Source organism: Sus scrofa, chromosome 13 (assembly GCF_000003025.6).
Source record: "Sus scrofa isolate TJ Tabasco breed Duroc chromosome 13, Sscrofa11.1, whole genome shotgun sequence".
NCBI lineage: Eukaryota > Metazoa > Chordata > Mammalia > Artiodactyla > Suidae > Sus > Sus scrofa.
The window spans coordinates 45,714,162-45,732,255 of NC_010455.5; the positions used below are offsets into that span (position 1 = coordinate 45,714,162).

General features: G+C 42.2%; 1 protein-coding gene across 5 annotated transcripts in view; it reads right to left on the bottom strand.

The window, feature by feature from the left end:
• Positions 1 to 18,094, bottom strand: part of PRICKLE2 (prickle planar cell polarity protein 2) — a 347,924-nt gene that overhangs the window by 93,790 nt on the left and 236,040 nt on the right. For all 5 annotated transcript variants that reach the window (XM_021069189.1, XM_021069188.1, XM_021069190.1 and 2 more), the window contains one exon: positions 2,675 to 2,858. In XM_021069189.1, coding sequence (XP_020924848.1) covers positions 2,675 to 2,858 — 184 coding nt within the window. The remainder of the gene's footprint in view (positions 1 to 2,674; positions 2,859 to 18,094) is intronic.

Sequence of the window (18,094 nt, forward strand, 5' to 3'; positions counted from 1 at the left end):
TCATAAGAGATGGGAATATCCTTTCACCTGACGTAATTCAAAGCACTTGTTTGATAGCATTAATCAGTTTCTTTTGAAACACATCAAAGGAGGTCATTTTATGTTTCCCAAAGACATTCACTTTGGAGGAGGCAAGTGGCCTTCAGAAACAACTAAACATTGACTTTCAGAATCGGTGAAGGTAACCCAGACCTCAGCTTCTGCAACCATTGGGTCTCCAGGGCCAGTCAAAAATGTTGTCTCAATCTGAACATCAGAGAATGATATGTAATGGTCTTAGCAAAGAATCTACCTAAGCAGGGAACTGAAAACAGCTTAACTTTGGAATTTCAGGGCCCAAAATTCAGCAGGAAGCTGAATTTTTTTTTTCTATGAACAAAAGAAAGATGGGTCTCTCAGAAGCTGCTGGAAATGAGGTTAGCAAGAAAGACGAAACACCCTCACAGATGTATCAAGGTGTGAAAACCCACTGCTCCCGTGCTGGCGGCAGAACGGTGATGTCAAACACAGATACTCAGTCACCAACCACCTCATCTGAGTTTCCAGACAAGCTCCATCAAATACTCTCATTCTTCTTCAAACTTATTCTTTAATAATGCAATCTTTTACTGAAACAGAAGGAAATAAAGACATGACCTTAACCTACAAACTGAAGGAAACACTCTCATTTTGGTCCGCTGATATCCCAACACAGAACTCCCTTTAATGCTCCTGGAGATTATTTTCTGTGAATGTTTCGAAGACATTTTCTTCCTAGTAAGAATTAGAATAGAGATCACAAAACTGAAATTCCTGTAGGGCTTAGGGAGATTAACACAGAAGGATGAAATGGGCTTAGTGGAGACCACGGTGACTTGGAGAGTCATTTTTTTGTCTGGAAAGAATGTCTAGGCTGGTACGCCAATCCTTGCAGAAGTAAGTCCTTGCAGAAGTAAGAGTCCAGACTGCCAACATTTCAAGATATAAATAGAAATTTTAAAATTTAAAATATTCAACAAGCCGTTGAGGGCTAAACAAATTCTGCCCGTGTGTTTGAATGCATCTGTCAATCTACAGCCTTGATATTGGAAGAAGAAAATGAGAAATGATTAACCAAACAGATGCTATCAGGTTCCCATCCTTAAGTTCTTGGTGGATTCGGAAGTCTTCCCTAATCATAAAGAATCTTTTCCTTTTTTTTCTTTTGGCCATGCCCATAGCATGCAGAAGTTCCTGGGCCAGGGATAGAACCCCTGCCACAGCAGCGACAATGCTGGATCCTTATTCATCAGGCCATCAGGGAACCCCCATAAAGAACTTTTTCTAAAGTATTATCACATCTGAAGTTCCTGACTGAAAATTTCAGGGCTTTTTAAGCTTTAAAACATTGTGTCAGACATAAAAAAGCTCTCCAAAGAAAGAAGCCTTCTGTGTGAGAGGAAAAGAATAGTGGTCAAATAGTCAAATAGTTAAGTGGTCAAATAGTTAAGATTCTGATAAACTATCTCTCAAAGATGCATAGGCAAGGTCATGAAAACATCCAGCTAACAGGAGAGGCTTCTAAACTAACACGAGGCTGGTGGAGGTACAAATTCCAAGTACCAAGAAATGCAAAGCTGAAGCTGTATATCACTGAGAAAAATGCAGTGCAATAGAAAAGAAACAGTTCATCTCACCAAGCCAATAATATTTACAGTCTGTGGGTAGTGCTGAAATAGTTCAGGGAATGCCAATATCTATCTTTGAAAAGCCAAGCCAAACTTTTAAACACAGCATTAGATCACTGGGAAGACTAAGGTAAATCCTTATTTCCTCACTCTCCTTTAGAAAGATTTTTTTTTTCTTTGTAGGGCTGCACCCTCAGCATGTTAAGTTCTCAGGCTAGGGGCTGAATCGGAGCTGTAGGTGCTGGCCTACGCCACAGCCACAGCAACACCAGATCTGAGCCAAATTCGTGATCTACACCGCAGCTCATGGCAATGCCAGATCCTTAACCCACTGAGAAAAGTCTAGGGATCAAACCTGCATCTTCATGACACTATGTTGGTTTTTTTTTTTTTTTTTTTTGTCTTTTTGCCTTTTCTAGGGGCGCTCCCACTGTATATGGAGGTTCCCAGGCCAGGGGTCTAATCAGAGCTGTAGCCGCCAGCCTACACCACAGTCACAGCAACGCGGGGTCTGAGCCATGTCTTCGACCTACACCATGGCTCACGGAAACCCTGTATCCTTAACCCACTGAACAAGGCCAGGGATTGAACCCTCAACCTCATGATTCCTAGTCGGATTCGTTAACCACTGTGCCACAACAGGAACTCCTATGTTGGGTTCTTAACCTGATGAGCTACAATGGGAATTCCTCGTTTACAAAGAATTCTAACATTAAGATTGACAGCCAATGTAGAATGCACCTTCCCTTTCCAAAAAGGAAGTTTCACTATCTAATGTTTCTAGAAGTTTCTAGACAATCTTTTGGTAACAGTTTAAAAATGGCGATATAGAATGAATTAGCCATGGACCACCCAAGTCTCAGTTTCATTTCTCTTCTTCATTTCCCACTGGGGCCCCAGACAGCTTTAGCCCATGTAGCCCCCACTTCTGGAATCAGCCAACTCATCCTTCCTTCTGGAATGAAGAAGGATGAGCAAGACAAAGGTAACAGCCCAAACCACAACGGCCCTCCCATCAAGAACAGTACCTGTTCAGGCTTCAGCCCCGGTGGGACCCAGGCGTACTCCTCCAGGGCGCAGCCAGAGTCATCGTCCGAGGTCGAGTTCCTCTGGAAGTCAAACATGAGTTTGCTGACGGTCTTCTCCATCGCCAAGGGCATCACCGTCACCATGTGCTCCTCCTGAGGGCACTTGCAGTGCAGGCAGATCTTCCTGCAAGCGGCAAAGGCCGGAGGTGAGAAGGAAGGCAAAAGACACCATGTTTTCACTTGGCTTGTCACTTGCCAGCCCTTGGATCCCAAACCATAAACACATTCCTTGGCAACTGGCTTCTGACAAAAGCGTCTGAGGCAGCATACCAAGCCTGCCTGCCTTTGTGGAAGGTGTGGCACTATGTACCTGGAAACATCCTGGACTGTCAGAGGCCACCTGGTAAGCATGCTAAGGATATTTAAACATGGACCCCAATCTCTTCTTCTAAATCAGAACCCCAAGAGGAAGGTCAAGATATCTTTCATTTTACTAGGAAGAATGCTGGATACGGACTGTGACCACAATGTCTTTGACTGGAATAGTAATTAAATGTACACCGTACATATGCAGACCAGAAGTATTAACGGTAGATTTAACAAATACTGCCGACATATTTTTTTTATAAAAGGTTTCTAGCCCTTAAGAAAAGGAAGTGGTTTTAAATATAACTGCAGGTGAGATTTTCTCTAAGAAGAGTAAAAATATTTTTTTCCTACTAAACACATCTGACCCTAAGGTCTCATGGGAAAGACATTTTCCTTTCATTAAAGAGCCTTGTAGGTGTGAGATTCTAATTAGAAGCCTGAAATGTCCCCATGTTGGTAGTTTGTGTGTGTGTATATATATAGATCATGCGAATTATTTCCAAAGATTGCAGCCAAAGATCCAATTCTCTCTCCCAAACTGAACATTTCTCTTAAAAAAATTTTTTTTTGAACATTTCTCTTTTAAGATGACCATCTGTTCCCTTTTCCATGGCTACAAAAATGATGAAGCAATAAAAACGTTGATGTCAGCAACACAAAAGCATTTCTAGCCTCTACTGATGAAATAAAAAGAGAAGAAAAAAATAAAGAAGGAAAAAAAATGTTAATAAGCTGCCCTACTTATACTCGGACCTTTAGAATTAGTTTCAGTGGCATCTTATAAAGGGGATGAAACAGCCCAGAATTTGAATCCCCTGTTCCTGCATTTTTTGACAACAGCTTTGTGAAGATATAATTCACATACCATAAAACTCCCCATTTTCAAGTGTGCAGTTCACTGTTTTTCAGTATATTCACAGAGATGTGAACGCATCACCACTAACTAATTTTAAAACATTTTCTTCACCCTCAAAAGAAACTCCATGTGCTTTAGCAGGAACTTCCCACATTCCCTTCCCTCCGGGTCTTGTCAACCTCTAATCTATTTCTGGCCTCTAAGGTTTTCCCTCTTCTGGAAATTTCATATAAACGGAATCATACTACATGCAGTCTTCTGAAACCGGCTTCTTTCACACGACATGATGTCTTCAAGCTAAATCTATGCTGAACTATGTGTTAGTCTTTCATTTCCTTTTATGGCATTATAATATTCCAGGTTATAGATATGCTACATTTTGTTTATCCATTCATCAATTGGTAGACACTTGGTTTTGTTCCACTTTTTAGCTTTTGTGAATAATGCTGCTTTATTTACATACAAGTTTTTTGGGTATGAATACATGTTTTCAATTCTCTTGGATATTGACCTAGGAATGGAATTCCTGGGTCATATAGTAAATGTGTTTAACATTTTGAGGAACTGTCGAACTGTTTTCTCAAATATCTGCACCTTTTTACATTTTACGAGTGTTTCATTTGTTCCATATTCTTGCCACACTTGCCACTGTTTTTTTGATTGCTGCCTAGCAGGTGTGAAGTGGTATCTTGTGGTTCTGATGTGTACTTCGTTAATGCCTAATGATGCTGAGCATCTTTTTATGTGCTTATTATCTATCTTCTTTGGAGAAATGGCTATTTAAAACTTTAGTCCATTTAAAATTATTATTTATCTTTATTGTTGAACCAAAGCACTGTTTATATATTCTCTAGATACAAATCCTTATCATATACATGCTTTGAAAAATTTTCTCCCATTTGATGGGCTGTTTTCAACTTCTTGATGATGTCCTTGAAACACAAAAGGTCTTAATTTTGATGAAGTCCAATTTTTCTGCTGTTGCTTGTGCTTTTGGTATCATATCTAAGAAACTGCTGCTGGACCTAAGTTCATAAAGATTTACTCTTATATTTTCATCTCAGAGTTTTATGATTTTAGTTCTTATATCTGGGTCTATGACCCATTTTGAGTTGATTTTTGTACATGGCATGAAGTAGGAGTCCGACTTCATTCTCATGTACCCAGTTTCATTCTCATTCTCTTCATGGCATGAAGTAGGAATCCAACTTCATTCTCAGGGTGGTGCTAGGGCATTCTCATTCAAACTGCCCTAGCATCATTCAATTTAACTGCATTGATCCCTGTCAAAAATCAATTGCTCATACATGTAAGGGTTTATTCTGGACTCTCAATTCTATTCCATTGAGCTCTAGGTCTATCCTTATGCTGGTACCACACTGCCTTGATTCCTGTAGTTTAGTTTTATAGCAAGTTTTGAAATTGTGAGTTCTCCAACTTTGTTCTTTAAAAAATGTTTGGTTCTGTTGGGCCCCTGGCATCTGCATCATAAAATATGAATTTTAGAATTAGCTTGCCAATTTCTGCAGAAAATCAAGCTGGGGTTTTGACGAGGACTGCACTGAATCTTTAATTTGCAGAGCACTGCTATCTTTTTTTTTTTTTTTTTTTTTTTTTTTTTTGGCCCGGGGAACAAACCTGCACCACAGCAGTGACCTGAACTGCTGCAGTGACAACATTGGATCCTTAACGTGGTAAGCCACCAGGGAACTCTGAGAGTATTGCTCTCTTAAAATATTAAATCTTCCAATCAATCCATGAACAAAAGATGTCTTTCCATTTATTTCAGTTTACTTTGAATGTCCTTCAGTGATGTTTTGTGGTTTTCAGGTACAAGCCTTGCACTTCTTTTGTTAAGTTTATTCCTAAATATTTAACTCTGTTTGACAGTATTATGACTGGGATTATTTGCACAATAACATTTTCAGATTGTAGTACATAGAAACACAAATGATCTAGCCTCATACAATCTTGCTGAACTTATTAATTCTGTTTGTGTCTATGTGTGTCTGTGTTCTTTAGGATTTCCATTAGACAGGATCACATCACCTGCGAATAGAGATGAGTTTTATTCTACCCTTTCTAATCTGATGCCTATTTTTTCTTTGCTTACCTTACTGCCCTGGCTAGGTCCCTCAGTAAACAGAAGAGTCAAGTATGGAGTTCCTTGTCTCGTTTCTGACTTAAGGGAAAGTATCCAATTTTTCACTAGAAAATATTACACAACTATGGGTTCTTTGGGGTAACTTCCCTTTATCAAGTTGCAGAAGTTTCCTTCTATGCTAGTTATTGAGTGTTTTTATCAGCAAAGAGTGTTGGATTTTGTATGTGCTTTTTTTTTTTTTTTGCACCTATTGAGATGATCAGTTGGTTTTTGCCCCTATTCTTTTAATGTCTTGTCCTGATTTTTAACACCAAAATGTACCTGAAGAAACAAAATCAGTTTCATCCAGCCAATGTGGAGCAGTCAGCTTCTCCCACTTCTGCTTTTCATCCTACTGAAAATACACATGGGCAGAACGCACACTTGGATCTGTTTTGCAACTCCAAACTCAGAAAAGTTTCAATCAAACCCTGGCTGTTGGTTTTAAAAATAGTCTGAGTTCATTTTACCGGTAACTTTTTAATTAATCAGCTACTGTAAAGAAGTCAGGGATCTTGGGAAACAGTCAGGTTTTTTTTTTTTTCCTTCCCCAACTTTTTATGTCAGTTTACAACTTAAGGAAAATAGTTTTAGTGTGTTTAAGCAAGTACAAGAAGCTCTTTCATGACTAATGTTTTTTACTAGAAAGTCATACTTTTAGAACAAAACGTAGAGGAATTTTTACCAAATTCAGTCTCTAGAATAATCATCAATGAAATTCACTTATTGAGCAATGCAGGGAAGAGCACACTTTTTAAAGCCGGAGAGACAGAGTCTAATGAATAGAAGCTCCAAAAGAAGAAATAAAGACAAGACGCAAGGAAACACAGAATTAAAGAACCAGATCTACAAAGATCAGTCACTTATGATAGAACATGATAATGAGAAAAAAAAAAAGAATGTATACATGTATGTGTAACTGGGTCACCATGCTGTACAGTAGAAAAAAAAATTGTATTGGGGAAATAACAATAAAAAAAATCAGTAGAAGCGTGAATGGGAACTGGGCTACAGGCTCTCTCCAATCATTCCACAAATAACCATCAAGGGCCTATGTTGACCTGGGATACCTTATCAAAACAAACAAAAATCCCTCCCTCCATGGAACCTATATTCTCAGAGGGGGAGAAACATACAATAAGCAACAAATGCAAACCATTCAATCATCAAGTATATTAAGGATGCTGGGGATTTCCCTGGTGGAACTAAGGACTAAGGGTTAAGGACTCAGTGTTGTCAACACTGTGGCTCGGGTTACTGCTGTGGCACGGGTTTGACTTTGGTCTAGAACTTCTGCATGTTGCAGAAGCAGCACCTTGCGCCTCCGCCCCCCCAAAAGCCAAGTGCTATGCAAAACAAAAATGGTGAAAGAGGACAAGAGCCAAGCAGGACTGAGGTGGGTGAGGTGGGGGCAACACACCAACAGAAGGCGCGGCATCTGACTTGCTTAAACCTGACATGTATGAGCCCAGATTTGCACACCAGTTCTCCCAGAAAAGAACTAGCACCCCACTTTCTAGAAAAGTACACAAAGGCCCAGAAAGGCTAAGCAACATGTTCAAAGCCAACCTTCAAGAGCCAGCAGACCAGGTAGGATCCATTGACCCCTGAACTCAAATGATAATCTACAGAAGCCATACCTGATTGTAAACAGAGGATGCCCTTTGACTCCCAAACAACACACACACTCAGAAAAACCAAAACCAAGAGGAAAAAGAAAGGGGAAAAAAGGTACATCAAAACCACGAGGACCTGTGTATTTTCCCTGCTAGCTCTCTGCCTTCCACTCATTTATAATTAACAGGCACTCCTGTGGCAAGGCATTTTTATTTGCAAAGAATTTTTAACCTCTGAGTGCTTCCCTGACAGCCTTTGGAAAGATTAATTTAATAACCTCTGTTTACAAATGAGGGACGCCAGGCCCGGATGCTGAGAAAGGAGAGGAGGGTCAGAGGTAAAGCCAGGAGGATTTCTCTTGATCCTCAGGTCTCTCTCTGCCTCTTGGCAAAACACACATGGCAACACCCAAGAGCTCTCTCTTTCGACATGCTGATTAAAGCTTTTCACGAGTGTGTGGGGAAATACATGATTTGTTTTTTTTTTTTTTTAACCAGACATTTATGAAAATAGCACCTGCTAGCAAAACAGGATTTCATTTTAAAAAATCATATAAAGCATGCACTGCTTTCATTCTGTCAGAGTTGACGTTCTACCTGCACATAATTGGATTTGTGAATGACAGGTTTCCAAGGAAAAAGGCATGATTCAGACAACAAGGATCCTGCCTTCTCCCCCTTCCTTCCTTCCACCCAACAATGAGCCCTGTCACCCCCCCCACCCCCACTCCAAAGTTGCAGTTATAAATCCATTTGCTTCCATATTCAGAGGCCACAACTGACTCTTGCAGGAAATAGATAATACCAGCAGGTGAGGGCTCTTTTCAGCTGTCTCAAAGTCATGGGTATCAGTGACCATACTATCTGCAAAATGACTAACAATTTATACAAATTAACTTGCCTACCATGCTGTGCGAAGATTCATTATAAACAGTTTTGGGGGTGTATGTTATGGCAGTTGTCTCATCTTTGAGAGGTTGACAGGTTATTTACAAGACTGAACCCTGAACCATTGTTTTGTGTGAGAAGTGATAGGATGAAGGCAAAAAAGGCATCTTCCTTTGTCATACGATGCTGACAAGTTCCAGTCAGAACCTGCAAGATTCTAGATTTGGACAGGATTGGATATATCATTAAGTCCTCCCCTCCCCCCCTTCCATCTTTCTTTCATCCCTCTTCATTTATTTTTATTTTATTTTTTTAATGAGAGGAAAATATTTTATGGAAAAGCACTCTTACATGGAAACTCCATATAAGACAGAGCTGTCCAAGTAGATGTGAGAAGAGGAGGCCCTGAACTTTTCTCAAGTTCAACCTTCTCTCAAACTCCAGGCATTTTCATGGTCCTAACATCCCAAGGGTTCCAAAGACACACATTTGCAAACCAGCATACAACCTAGGACAGCTCAAGGTCATTTTTAATATTTATCAAAATATGAAGTATGTACCCAATAAGTGAATAGATGGTAGAAAGACAAAAAGAAACAGAGGCTGCAAAAGCTTTTAAGAGACAGATAATTCCTAATCATGAAACTCTACCTATAATGATGAGTCTAGTCATGGGAAATTGTATACTTGTTTCTGAGATGCTACACGGAGATGCCTGGGGAGTAGCAATGTACCTCATGACTCTGATTTGATAGGTCTTAGGCAAGGCCCAGGAAGTGAATTTCCACCAGCATCCCAGACGATTCCAACACACACTTGGAGGACACTCTTCTGTAGTTAGCCTCTTACTTAGAGGGGAGCATCGGAGTCAGAGTTATGTCTAAAAACTGGTATGTTCTACCAACATACCCAATGGTCTCTGGACAGTGTCTATTTTTCAACCTGTTCCAGGGGATCTATGCCAACTCCCCCCAACCACTATGCACATCACTAAGCCCACTTGTCACTCAGTTGGATACCACTGGGGCATGTGTGGGAAAAGATGTTAGTGAGAGTCAGGAACACACCAGCCACCAGAGTGGTGTCTCACTGCCCTCTGTTCTGCCTTCTACCTACCCTGTGGTGTAGGCTTCTCTGGCCCAAGTCCATGGTCAGATCAGGTTCATGCCATTTTTATACAAAGGGTCAAGGGGCAAATTGCTTAAAGAGTGGTTTAGTCTCAATACGAATTAAGCGAATGATGAGGAATGCACATGGCTTGGCTCAACATGGCAACGCAGCTGAGATCAGGTGTGAGAAAAGACACTTTTGTTAGAGGCTGACACAACCCAAAGGCCTCCATAGCTATTTGCTAAATAACAGATGTGTGTCCTAGGCATTTAAATTCTTCCATGACTTCAGCTCACTAAAGGCAGAAGAATAACTTCTTTTATTCTTAAAAAGAGGAAATCTTTTCTCCTCTTACCATGTGAAGTCACAGCTTCCTTATCTTTAAAAAAAAAAGCAACATACAATTAATGTAGAAAAGAATCAGGAGTTAAAGATAAGCAAGAAGAAGAAAAATAGTTCCTCCCAATCCCAGAGATAATCACTGTTAAACAGAAACAGCTGCTGGTCCTCTTTTTCCCTCATGCTAAGAAACCAAAGACCAGATTTCATTCTATGTGTGTGCCATCAGCGAGTATCCAGAGACAGGACTCAGGCTTGAAATAAAAAGACATGCTCCAGAACCACCCACGCATGTACACACAACACTCCTGGCAAAGAGATGTGCGTCCTTCAATATAGATAAGTGAGTTTGTTCTGATCTGGCGCCATGTAGCGAGATCAGAGAATTTATTTACATAGCATGGAAGATGCCGGCAGCGTGGGAATAGCATATATACTTATGGGTATCACGGAGTTAAGTTAGGTTGTTCAGATTAAAAAAAAAAATCTGAAAACCAGATTTCAACAGCTATCAACTTTCAATTTTCTGTGCAAGTACGGAGAGATGGGGCATGGATAATTTAAAACCACTAAGCCCTGGCTCTGAAGGGTGTCTTTTGTACATCAGTCACAGACACTCAGTGCTGTGATAACTTACGTCATCTCAAACCACCTACAGGATCTGTCCTGGGTAGGACAGACTTAGGAGAGGCTGTGTGGGAGCCCTGGCTCCTCAGTCTTATCTGCTGCCCATTTTCCTCGAGTTTCCAATGATAACATCAACTTTGCACATGCATGCAAAGCACCAGCCTAAAATGAATCAACAATTATTCTGAGTTTACTGCCCTTTGGGCACACCTTTGCCACCTTCCCTGTTTTACTGCAGGTAAATATGTGTTTGGGGTGAAGAGAGATTTTACTGGGCAGAAAATAGGTGCTCTTAGGGAAAAAAGGCATTACCATGCTGTGTAAGTGAGCCCATAAGAACTGAAAGTGAGGTTGTCTGCTTCAATTTATTGATGAAATGGAGTTCCCATCATGGCGCAGCAGTAATGAACCTGATTAGCATCCATGAAGATTTGGGTTCAATTTCTGGCCTCGCTCAGTGGGTTAAGGATCTGGCATTGCCATGAGCTGTGGTGTAGGTTGCAGACATGACTCAGTCACGAGTTGCCATGGTTATGGCATAGGCTAGCAGCTGAAGCTCTGATTCAACCCCTAGCCTGGGAACCTTCATATGACATGGGTACGGCTCTAAAAGACAAAAAAAAAAAAAAAAAAGATAGCATCCAAACATTCCCATGATGAATGAGCTATCATAGGAGTTAGTGAGCCTAGCAGGTTAAGGATCCATACCACTGTCCCTGCTGTGGTATGGGTTTGATTCCTGGCCTGGGAACTTTTACATGCCAAGGGGACTGCCAAAAAAACAAAAAACAAAAAACTGAGCTATCACAAAGACCAAAATGGCATGGGTCACAGGATCAGGTGACCCACGCAGAGGGCTTCCGCTCCCAGTTTCCACACACTTCACAAACACACAAGTGGAGTAGCATGGGGTATTCTACTCAACACTGTGTAATAACCTATATGGGAAAAGAATTTGAAAATGAATGGATATATATGTATAACTGATTTACTTTGCTATACAGCTGAAACTAACACAACTTTCTAAGTCAGCGCTACTCCAATAAAATTTATTAAAAAAACAAGAGGAAGATCAGAATGAGGACGGCAGGCCAAAGATAATTTTGGAGGCTGGCTTGAAAGGAAATGAGATGAAGATGTTCCAGGAGGTGGAAGTGTGTCTCTAAAGGATCAAGGACTCCAGGACAGGTCTGACCTCAGGGCCCCGATCCCAATATGTGCTTTCATATTGGAGGATGGCAGGTGAGGATGAACACGGTAATTACATTTCTATTAATACAGTTTCTTACATTTACAGAAGGTTTGTAAGAGTCACATTTTCACAATTTCTCTCACATATTCACTCACAGAAGCCCTACCAAGCTGGCATTTTTATCCACTTCACACAAAGGAACAATGTGTTCTGCAAACTCATGAGCAAGTTGATGTTATACAGATTAGAACCTATGTGGTCTGACTCCAAAGCCAATGCTCGTTCTATGACCTTGTTTTAAGGAGACTGGCCAAATCTTCCTTCATTTCTTCCATGCATCTCCACCCTTCCCTCCATCTGTCTGAGCATCCATCCTTCTATCCAGGCAGGCAAGCGTGACAGCATCTGCTGTGTGCTGGGCACTGTACTAAGATGCTGAGCCTAGAGGAGTGACTCACACAGTATCTTTAACCTCATGGGGCTTCCAGCCAAGTGAGTAAGACAGATCACTGTCAGGTAACCAAACAGACTTGCCATTTATAAGTGGTGCTAAGTGTTATGGTGGAAACAAATAAGGAGGTAAGAGAGGGGCTGACGATGGATCAGGACAGGCCTCCCCACTGAAATGACAACTGAGGTGTGACTAGAAGATGGAGGATGACGCAGGTATGAGAAAAACCAGGGAAAGAGTTTTGCAGGCAGAGGGAAAGCAAGTCCAGAGGCTCTGAAATGGGGAAGAATGGGGTATGAGTCATTCTCAGGAGGTAGTCTGTGGCCTCCCCTCTCCCATTGCCATCAACATTGATAACAGTGACCCAACTGGCTGAGCCACTGCTTGTCCCAAAGCCCAAGCCCAAATGTAAGATTCAGGGGATGGTGCCATCTTAGTGGGTAAAGGAAAGCTCTTTCTCTCTCCTTAATAACCTTCTCCCTGGAATCCCTAGAGCTCTCTGCCTTGATACCCAGATGCCAGCATATCCTGTTATTTGCAGCCTCCCTGGCTCCTTAACTCCCTCCCCAAAGTCACAATACTGTGTTTTTCCCCTTTTCTGGCAACAGCATAAATGAGGGACCCAGGCATGAACCTTGACACTTGCTGTGTCTGGAAGCAAGATTTCTATCCATGTGAGAAAGGAAAAATGGTTTCCTAATAAACACAGAAGCTCAATGGTGGAGACCGTGACAGGGCCAGCTGGGTACGAGGCTGGTATGAGCACAGAGCCAAAGCCTGCCGCCTGACCCAGCCAACTCCCTGCCTTCCACCTGGGCTCCAGTGGCTCTGGCCATCTGCACCAGGAGGAGCTTCTCTCTCCCAGGCACTGCCGAAGGTGGTAGAGGGTCATTTTTAGTGGCAGTGGTTTTCAGTCTTAATATGCCCATTCATATTTCCATGAAGAAACATACAGAGTACCCTAATTTAGGCTAATTTATTTTGGAATTTTTAAGTGGTGGAAACACATTTCCTCTTAATAAAAACAAAAACGAAAACAAACAAACCAAAAAAAAAAAAAAAACCCTGGATGGGAGTTCCCATCGTGGCGCAGTGGTTAACGAATCCAGCTAGGAACCATGAGGTTGCGGGTTCCGTCCCTGCCCTTGCTCAATGGGTTAACGATCCGGTGTTGCTGTGAGCTGTGGTGTAGGTTGCAGACGCGGCTCAGATCCTGCGTTGCTGTGGCTCTGGCGTAGGCCAGTGGCTACAGCTCTGATTCGACACCTAGCCTGGGAACCTCCATATGCCGCGGGAGCGGCCCAAAGAAATAGCAAAAAAAACCCAAAAAAAAAACCCTGGATGACTTTTCATAGTCTGAGTCTCTGACCGGACTCTGATTTCTAGGACTGATGTTGCAGCAGCTGAGGGGTGATGTCTTAGATTGACCTTCCCCAGAATCAGATCCTTGGGAGGTATCTGAACATAGAGAAGTTTGGGAGGTGACCCCAAAGAGTCCTGAGGGAAGTGGAGAAGGAGAGCAGGGCCAGGAAGGATGTTGATACAGGGAGAGGAAATGAGCCTGGTATGGCCCTGGGCAACTGCGAGGAGCTTTGGGAAATAGTCTAGAACATTCTTCAGAGATGTCCCACTGGAGAATCAAGGAGGCAGGGGTACTTAGCTCTCAATTCCTTAAGTCATGAGAGAAGGACCACACCTGAGGCCCTGGGACGTTCCCAAAATTCAAGACAGGCAGGCTATAGCCAAAAGTTACAGTTCCTACTGAAGGAGGCACCCTGGGTCAGGGTACCCTGGAAAGGTGAGTGCCAAGGGAGAGGAAGGGGATGCCCAAAACGTTTGCTGCAGGTGCCTTCATTAATTAAAAAATAATTCACTGAACATCTACCATGCACTATGCATCCTGGTGGGTGCCGTGGGGGATTAGAACAAAACAAACAGCACAGAGTCCCTAGCTGACTAGGACATAAAGATACAGCCACAAAGAGCTAGACCATGGCATGCAGAAGTACCCAGGCTAGGGATCAAACCCACACCACAGCAATGACATTGCCGGATCCTTAACACTAGGCCATTAAGAGAATGTCTTTGTCTTGAGATAGATGCTGAAATATATAAGGTAAGGGATTACGTTTGCTGTTTACTTTCAACTGGTTGAGCAAAAATAATAGTATGTGTGCAGGCATAGAGAGAGAGAGAGAGGAAGCAGCACAAAAGCATACAATGTTAACAACAGACATTTCTAGAAGGGTGTCTGAAAGTTCATTATGCTATTTTTATAACTTGTATGTAACACTGCTGTTTTTCAAAATAAGTTTTAAAACAAAGAAACAAAAAGTGGGCAGTCCTGTGACTTTGTTGTTAGGTCAGTTATGAATAGAGAAACTACCACGTGCTGGGCACCATGCAGAGGGAGCTCCTGGTTAACCAGAGGTCAAGCAGGGCCTCCCTGAGGAAGTTGAACCTGAAATGTGCTGAGTAGGAGGTTGCTAAGGAAAGAAGGGAGTTGTATTCCCAAAGATGAAAAGGCATGGAATTGGGATACAACAAGTTATCCTCAAGATATTGAGAGAAGTCTAAGATGGTGACAAGAGCAGCCACAACCTATATGAAGGACTTTTAACGTTACTGTAATCAGACTAGGGAGGAATCTACCTACCAAACATGGCAGCTAGCTAATTCAGCATCATGGTGAGGTAGAAAGAGAGAGTCCCCAGAGGAGAAGAGCTTGGCCACAGATGGTGTCTCCATGGCAACATTACCTGCATCACTGCATCTATAGGAAAGGCTGTGGGTACCTAGAGAAGCTCTGATTCCCTTAGCTGCTGTCAGACCCACTGCCTTGCTAAGAAGAAACCAAGGGAGATGGAATGCTTTCACCTGGATCAATTCCTCTACTTCACTTTGTCCGCATGTTAGCTGTGATGTACGTTTTTGCTTCATTGGACATTTAGCAGAGCAAGATCCAAGAGCTCCTCCTTTCCAGATGAGGCTTCAGGGGAATCGTTTCTGAGAAAATGACTGCACATTGAATTCCAAAACTCCTCACCTCTCAAATTCAAGGCAAGAACTTGGAAGATGCCACAAAAATCTCTGTTTGCCATTCCCCTCTATGCCATCTGCTGAAATACTTGTTCAGTCCCTACCTCCCATGTAGAAGAAGTTGGCTAACCTCATATAGACAAGATCGGAAGCATTAAATATCCCCTGAGTATTTAGAAAGAGTATAGAGTACATTGGATTCAGATTCTAGAGGCACTGTGACTTGGTTCGAATCCTACCTCTACCACTTCATTAAATTGTCGTTAGGATTAAATCACTTAATACCTACAGCACTCTGGGTATACTGAAATCTCACTCTGCCAATTTGTAGGGTTCTATACCGTGCAAAGGGATACAATGAAAGCAACAGAGCTCCCTAGTGGCCTAGTGTTAAGGATCTGGCAATGTCATTGCTGTGGTGTGGGTTTGATCCCTAGCCTGGGTACTTCTGCATGCCATAGACACAGCCAAGAATCAATCAATCAACCAACCGATCAATCAATCCAAACAAGTCTCTACTTAAACCTTTCTTAGATATTCCAGTTGGGACAGTAATTAATTGATGGAAAACAGATAGGTGGCAAATCTACAAGTCTTTATTAAACATCTAGTATATACTTAAAGTTGTGCTGGACTGAACAAGGTAATTTGATTACTGTCTCTACTTTAGGATTACTTACACTTTACTGTGCTTTTATGATTTCAACCTCACAGAAATGACCTCCATTTCTCATCAAGATACAATAAGGTAAGACAGGTTTAGATATTCAATGAATGACCCCTGGGACTGATCAAGCACTTGAGAGTCTCCCACGCCTTTCAATTCAGGGAACACTTTGACTTGCCCAAAATCTCTACCAAGTTAGTCAGAGGAACAAGGGTTATTATTGCCATTTTATGGATGGAGAAAGGGAAGCTCAGAGCAGCCAAGTGCTGAGGTTGCTACTATTAAGTGTGGAGTGTCTAGAATGCCAAGTCTACTGCTTCTCACCCTGAACCACGGGAAGTCAAGTCAGTTTGCTTCTGCTTCTAGGGTCTGATTTTTCCAACCTTCCTTTGAAGAAGACATTTTTGGAGTGGATGTTGGGCTGTGTGCTGAACACTTTTCTTGCATTCCTTGTTTAAACCTGAGAGGATGGTGAGAGACGGAAATTATTAATACCGCCCTCATTTTACAGATGGGGAAAACCAAGGCTCAAGTGTTTCTGAAACTTCTTCAAGTTCCCACAGCTGGGGAAACACAAAGCAAGATCTGCTAGGTTCCAGAGCCCTTCACCCAACACCTGAATGCCTTTCTGAGGCCCCGTCAGACTGACTGTACTGGACCCTTAATCCATGTAAAACAAGTTGTGCTTTTCTCTCTGTTCACAGAGGCCCCCAAATCACTGGCAAGTCATAGGAAATTCTTAAGTGGCTGCTTATTAATAACATTTTCAGTTTATATTAGGCTGCCTTTCATCCAGGGGAACCCAGCCAGCTCCATACACAGAGAACCACTGAAATTCAGCCATTTCTGGTGTGGATGTGGGCCAGCTGGCAAAAGCAGCTCTCAGGGGCTTGGCTTGTGGGGATTCTGGCAATGGTCACACCCTTCAAAACTTGACAGGGGCCCTTTAATATCCGTGCTGAAGGGCTTGAGGCAAAAACTTCCCAGAAATCCGTGTTCCTCAGTGAATGAGGCCAAAGGCTCAAGATGACCCCAGTGGACTTGGGAAACAAGAGCATCAAGAAATTGGGTGTTGACCAAATACCGAGGCAGGAGGTAAAGCCCCTCCATTGAGATGGAGTGAGACACAACAGGGAAAGACGTTATTTTCAAGAGAGACCCGGCTTCAGTCAAGTCCAGGAGGGGGAAAAAAACAAAAAAGCAAAAACAAAAGCCAGAACACATTTCTCAGGGTTTCCTGCAGCAGGGACAGGCGAAAAAGGCAAGATGCTGATTTCCCTTCTTCAAGCTTGAGCCATGGAAAGGGTCTGGGGGTTTTGTTCTGAGCCATGACTTATTTCATTCTGCAGCAAGGAGGGGAGGGAGGGAAGTATGGAGAAAGAAAATAACATTTCCTGGTTTCACGTTTTATTGGAAAGAAGCCCTTAATGAATTGAATTCACATGGTCTCCAGGAGTAAGACATTGAAAATATTTAAAAATTTGCTCTATTCAGATTTGACAAGGTGATGGCTGAAGGATGGAGCTCCCTTAGACACACTTCCCATCCCCAAGCGTGGGGATGTAGCAGTTCACACACGCTTTTGGTGTAGTTGATACAATGAACAAATGACTTTGGACTCCCATGGTGTGTGGGATGAGTCTCAGTGGCTTACTCCTGACCTCGACTCACTGTTTCTACCTTTACTCTCCTAGTCCAAGTACAGTTACCTCCTAGTCACCATTACCTCCTGCTTAAGCTAAAGCAACAGCCTACGTATTCTTCCCGGTATCCACTCTTGCCTTTCTAAAATCTATTTTCTATTGGCTTTTTTGTTTGTTTATTTTTAAACAACTGCCCACATCTTCATTTTATTTTATATTTTCTCTTTTTAGGGCTGTCCCCACGGCATATGGAAGTTCCCAGGCTAGGGGTTGAACTGCAGCTGCAGCCACCAGCCTACACCACAGCCACAGCAATGCAGGATCCAAGCCACACCTGTGACCTGCAGCGTGTGGCAACACCAGATTCTTAACCCACTTAACAGAGGCCAGGGATTGAACCCTCATTTTCATGGATACTAGTCAGATTCTTAAGCTGTTGAGCCACAAGGGGAACTACTCTACTGTTTTGTTTTTTAAACA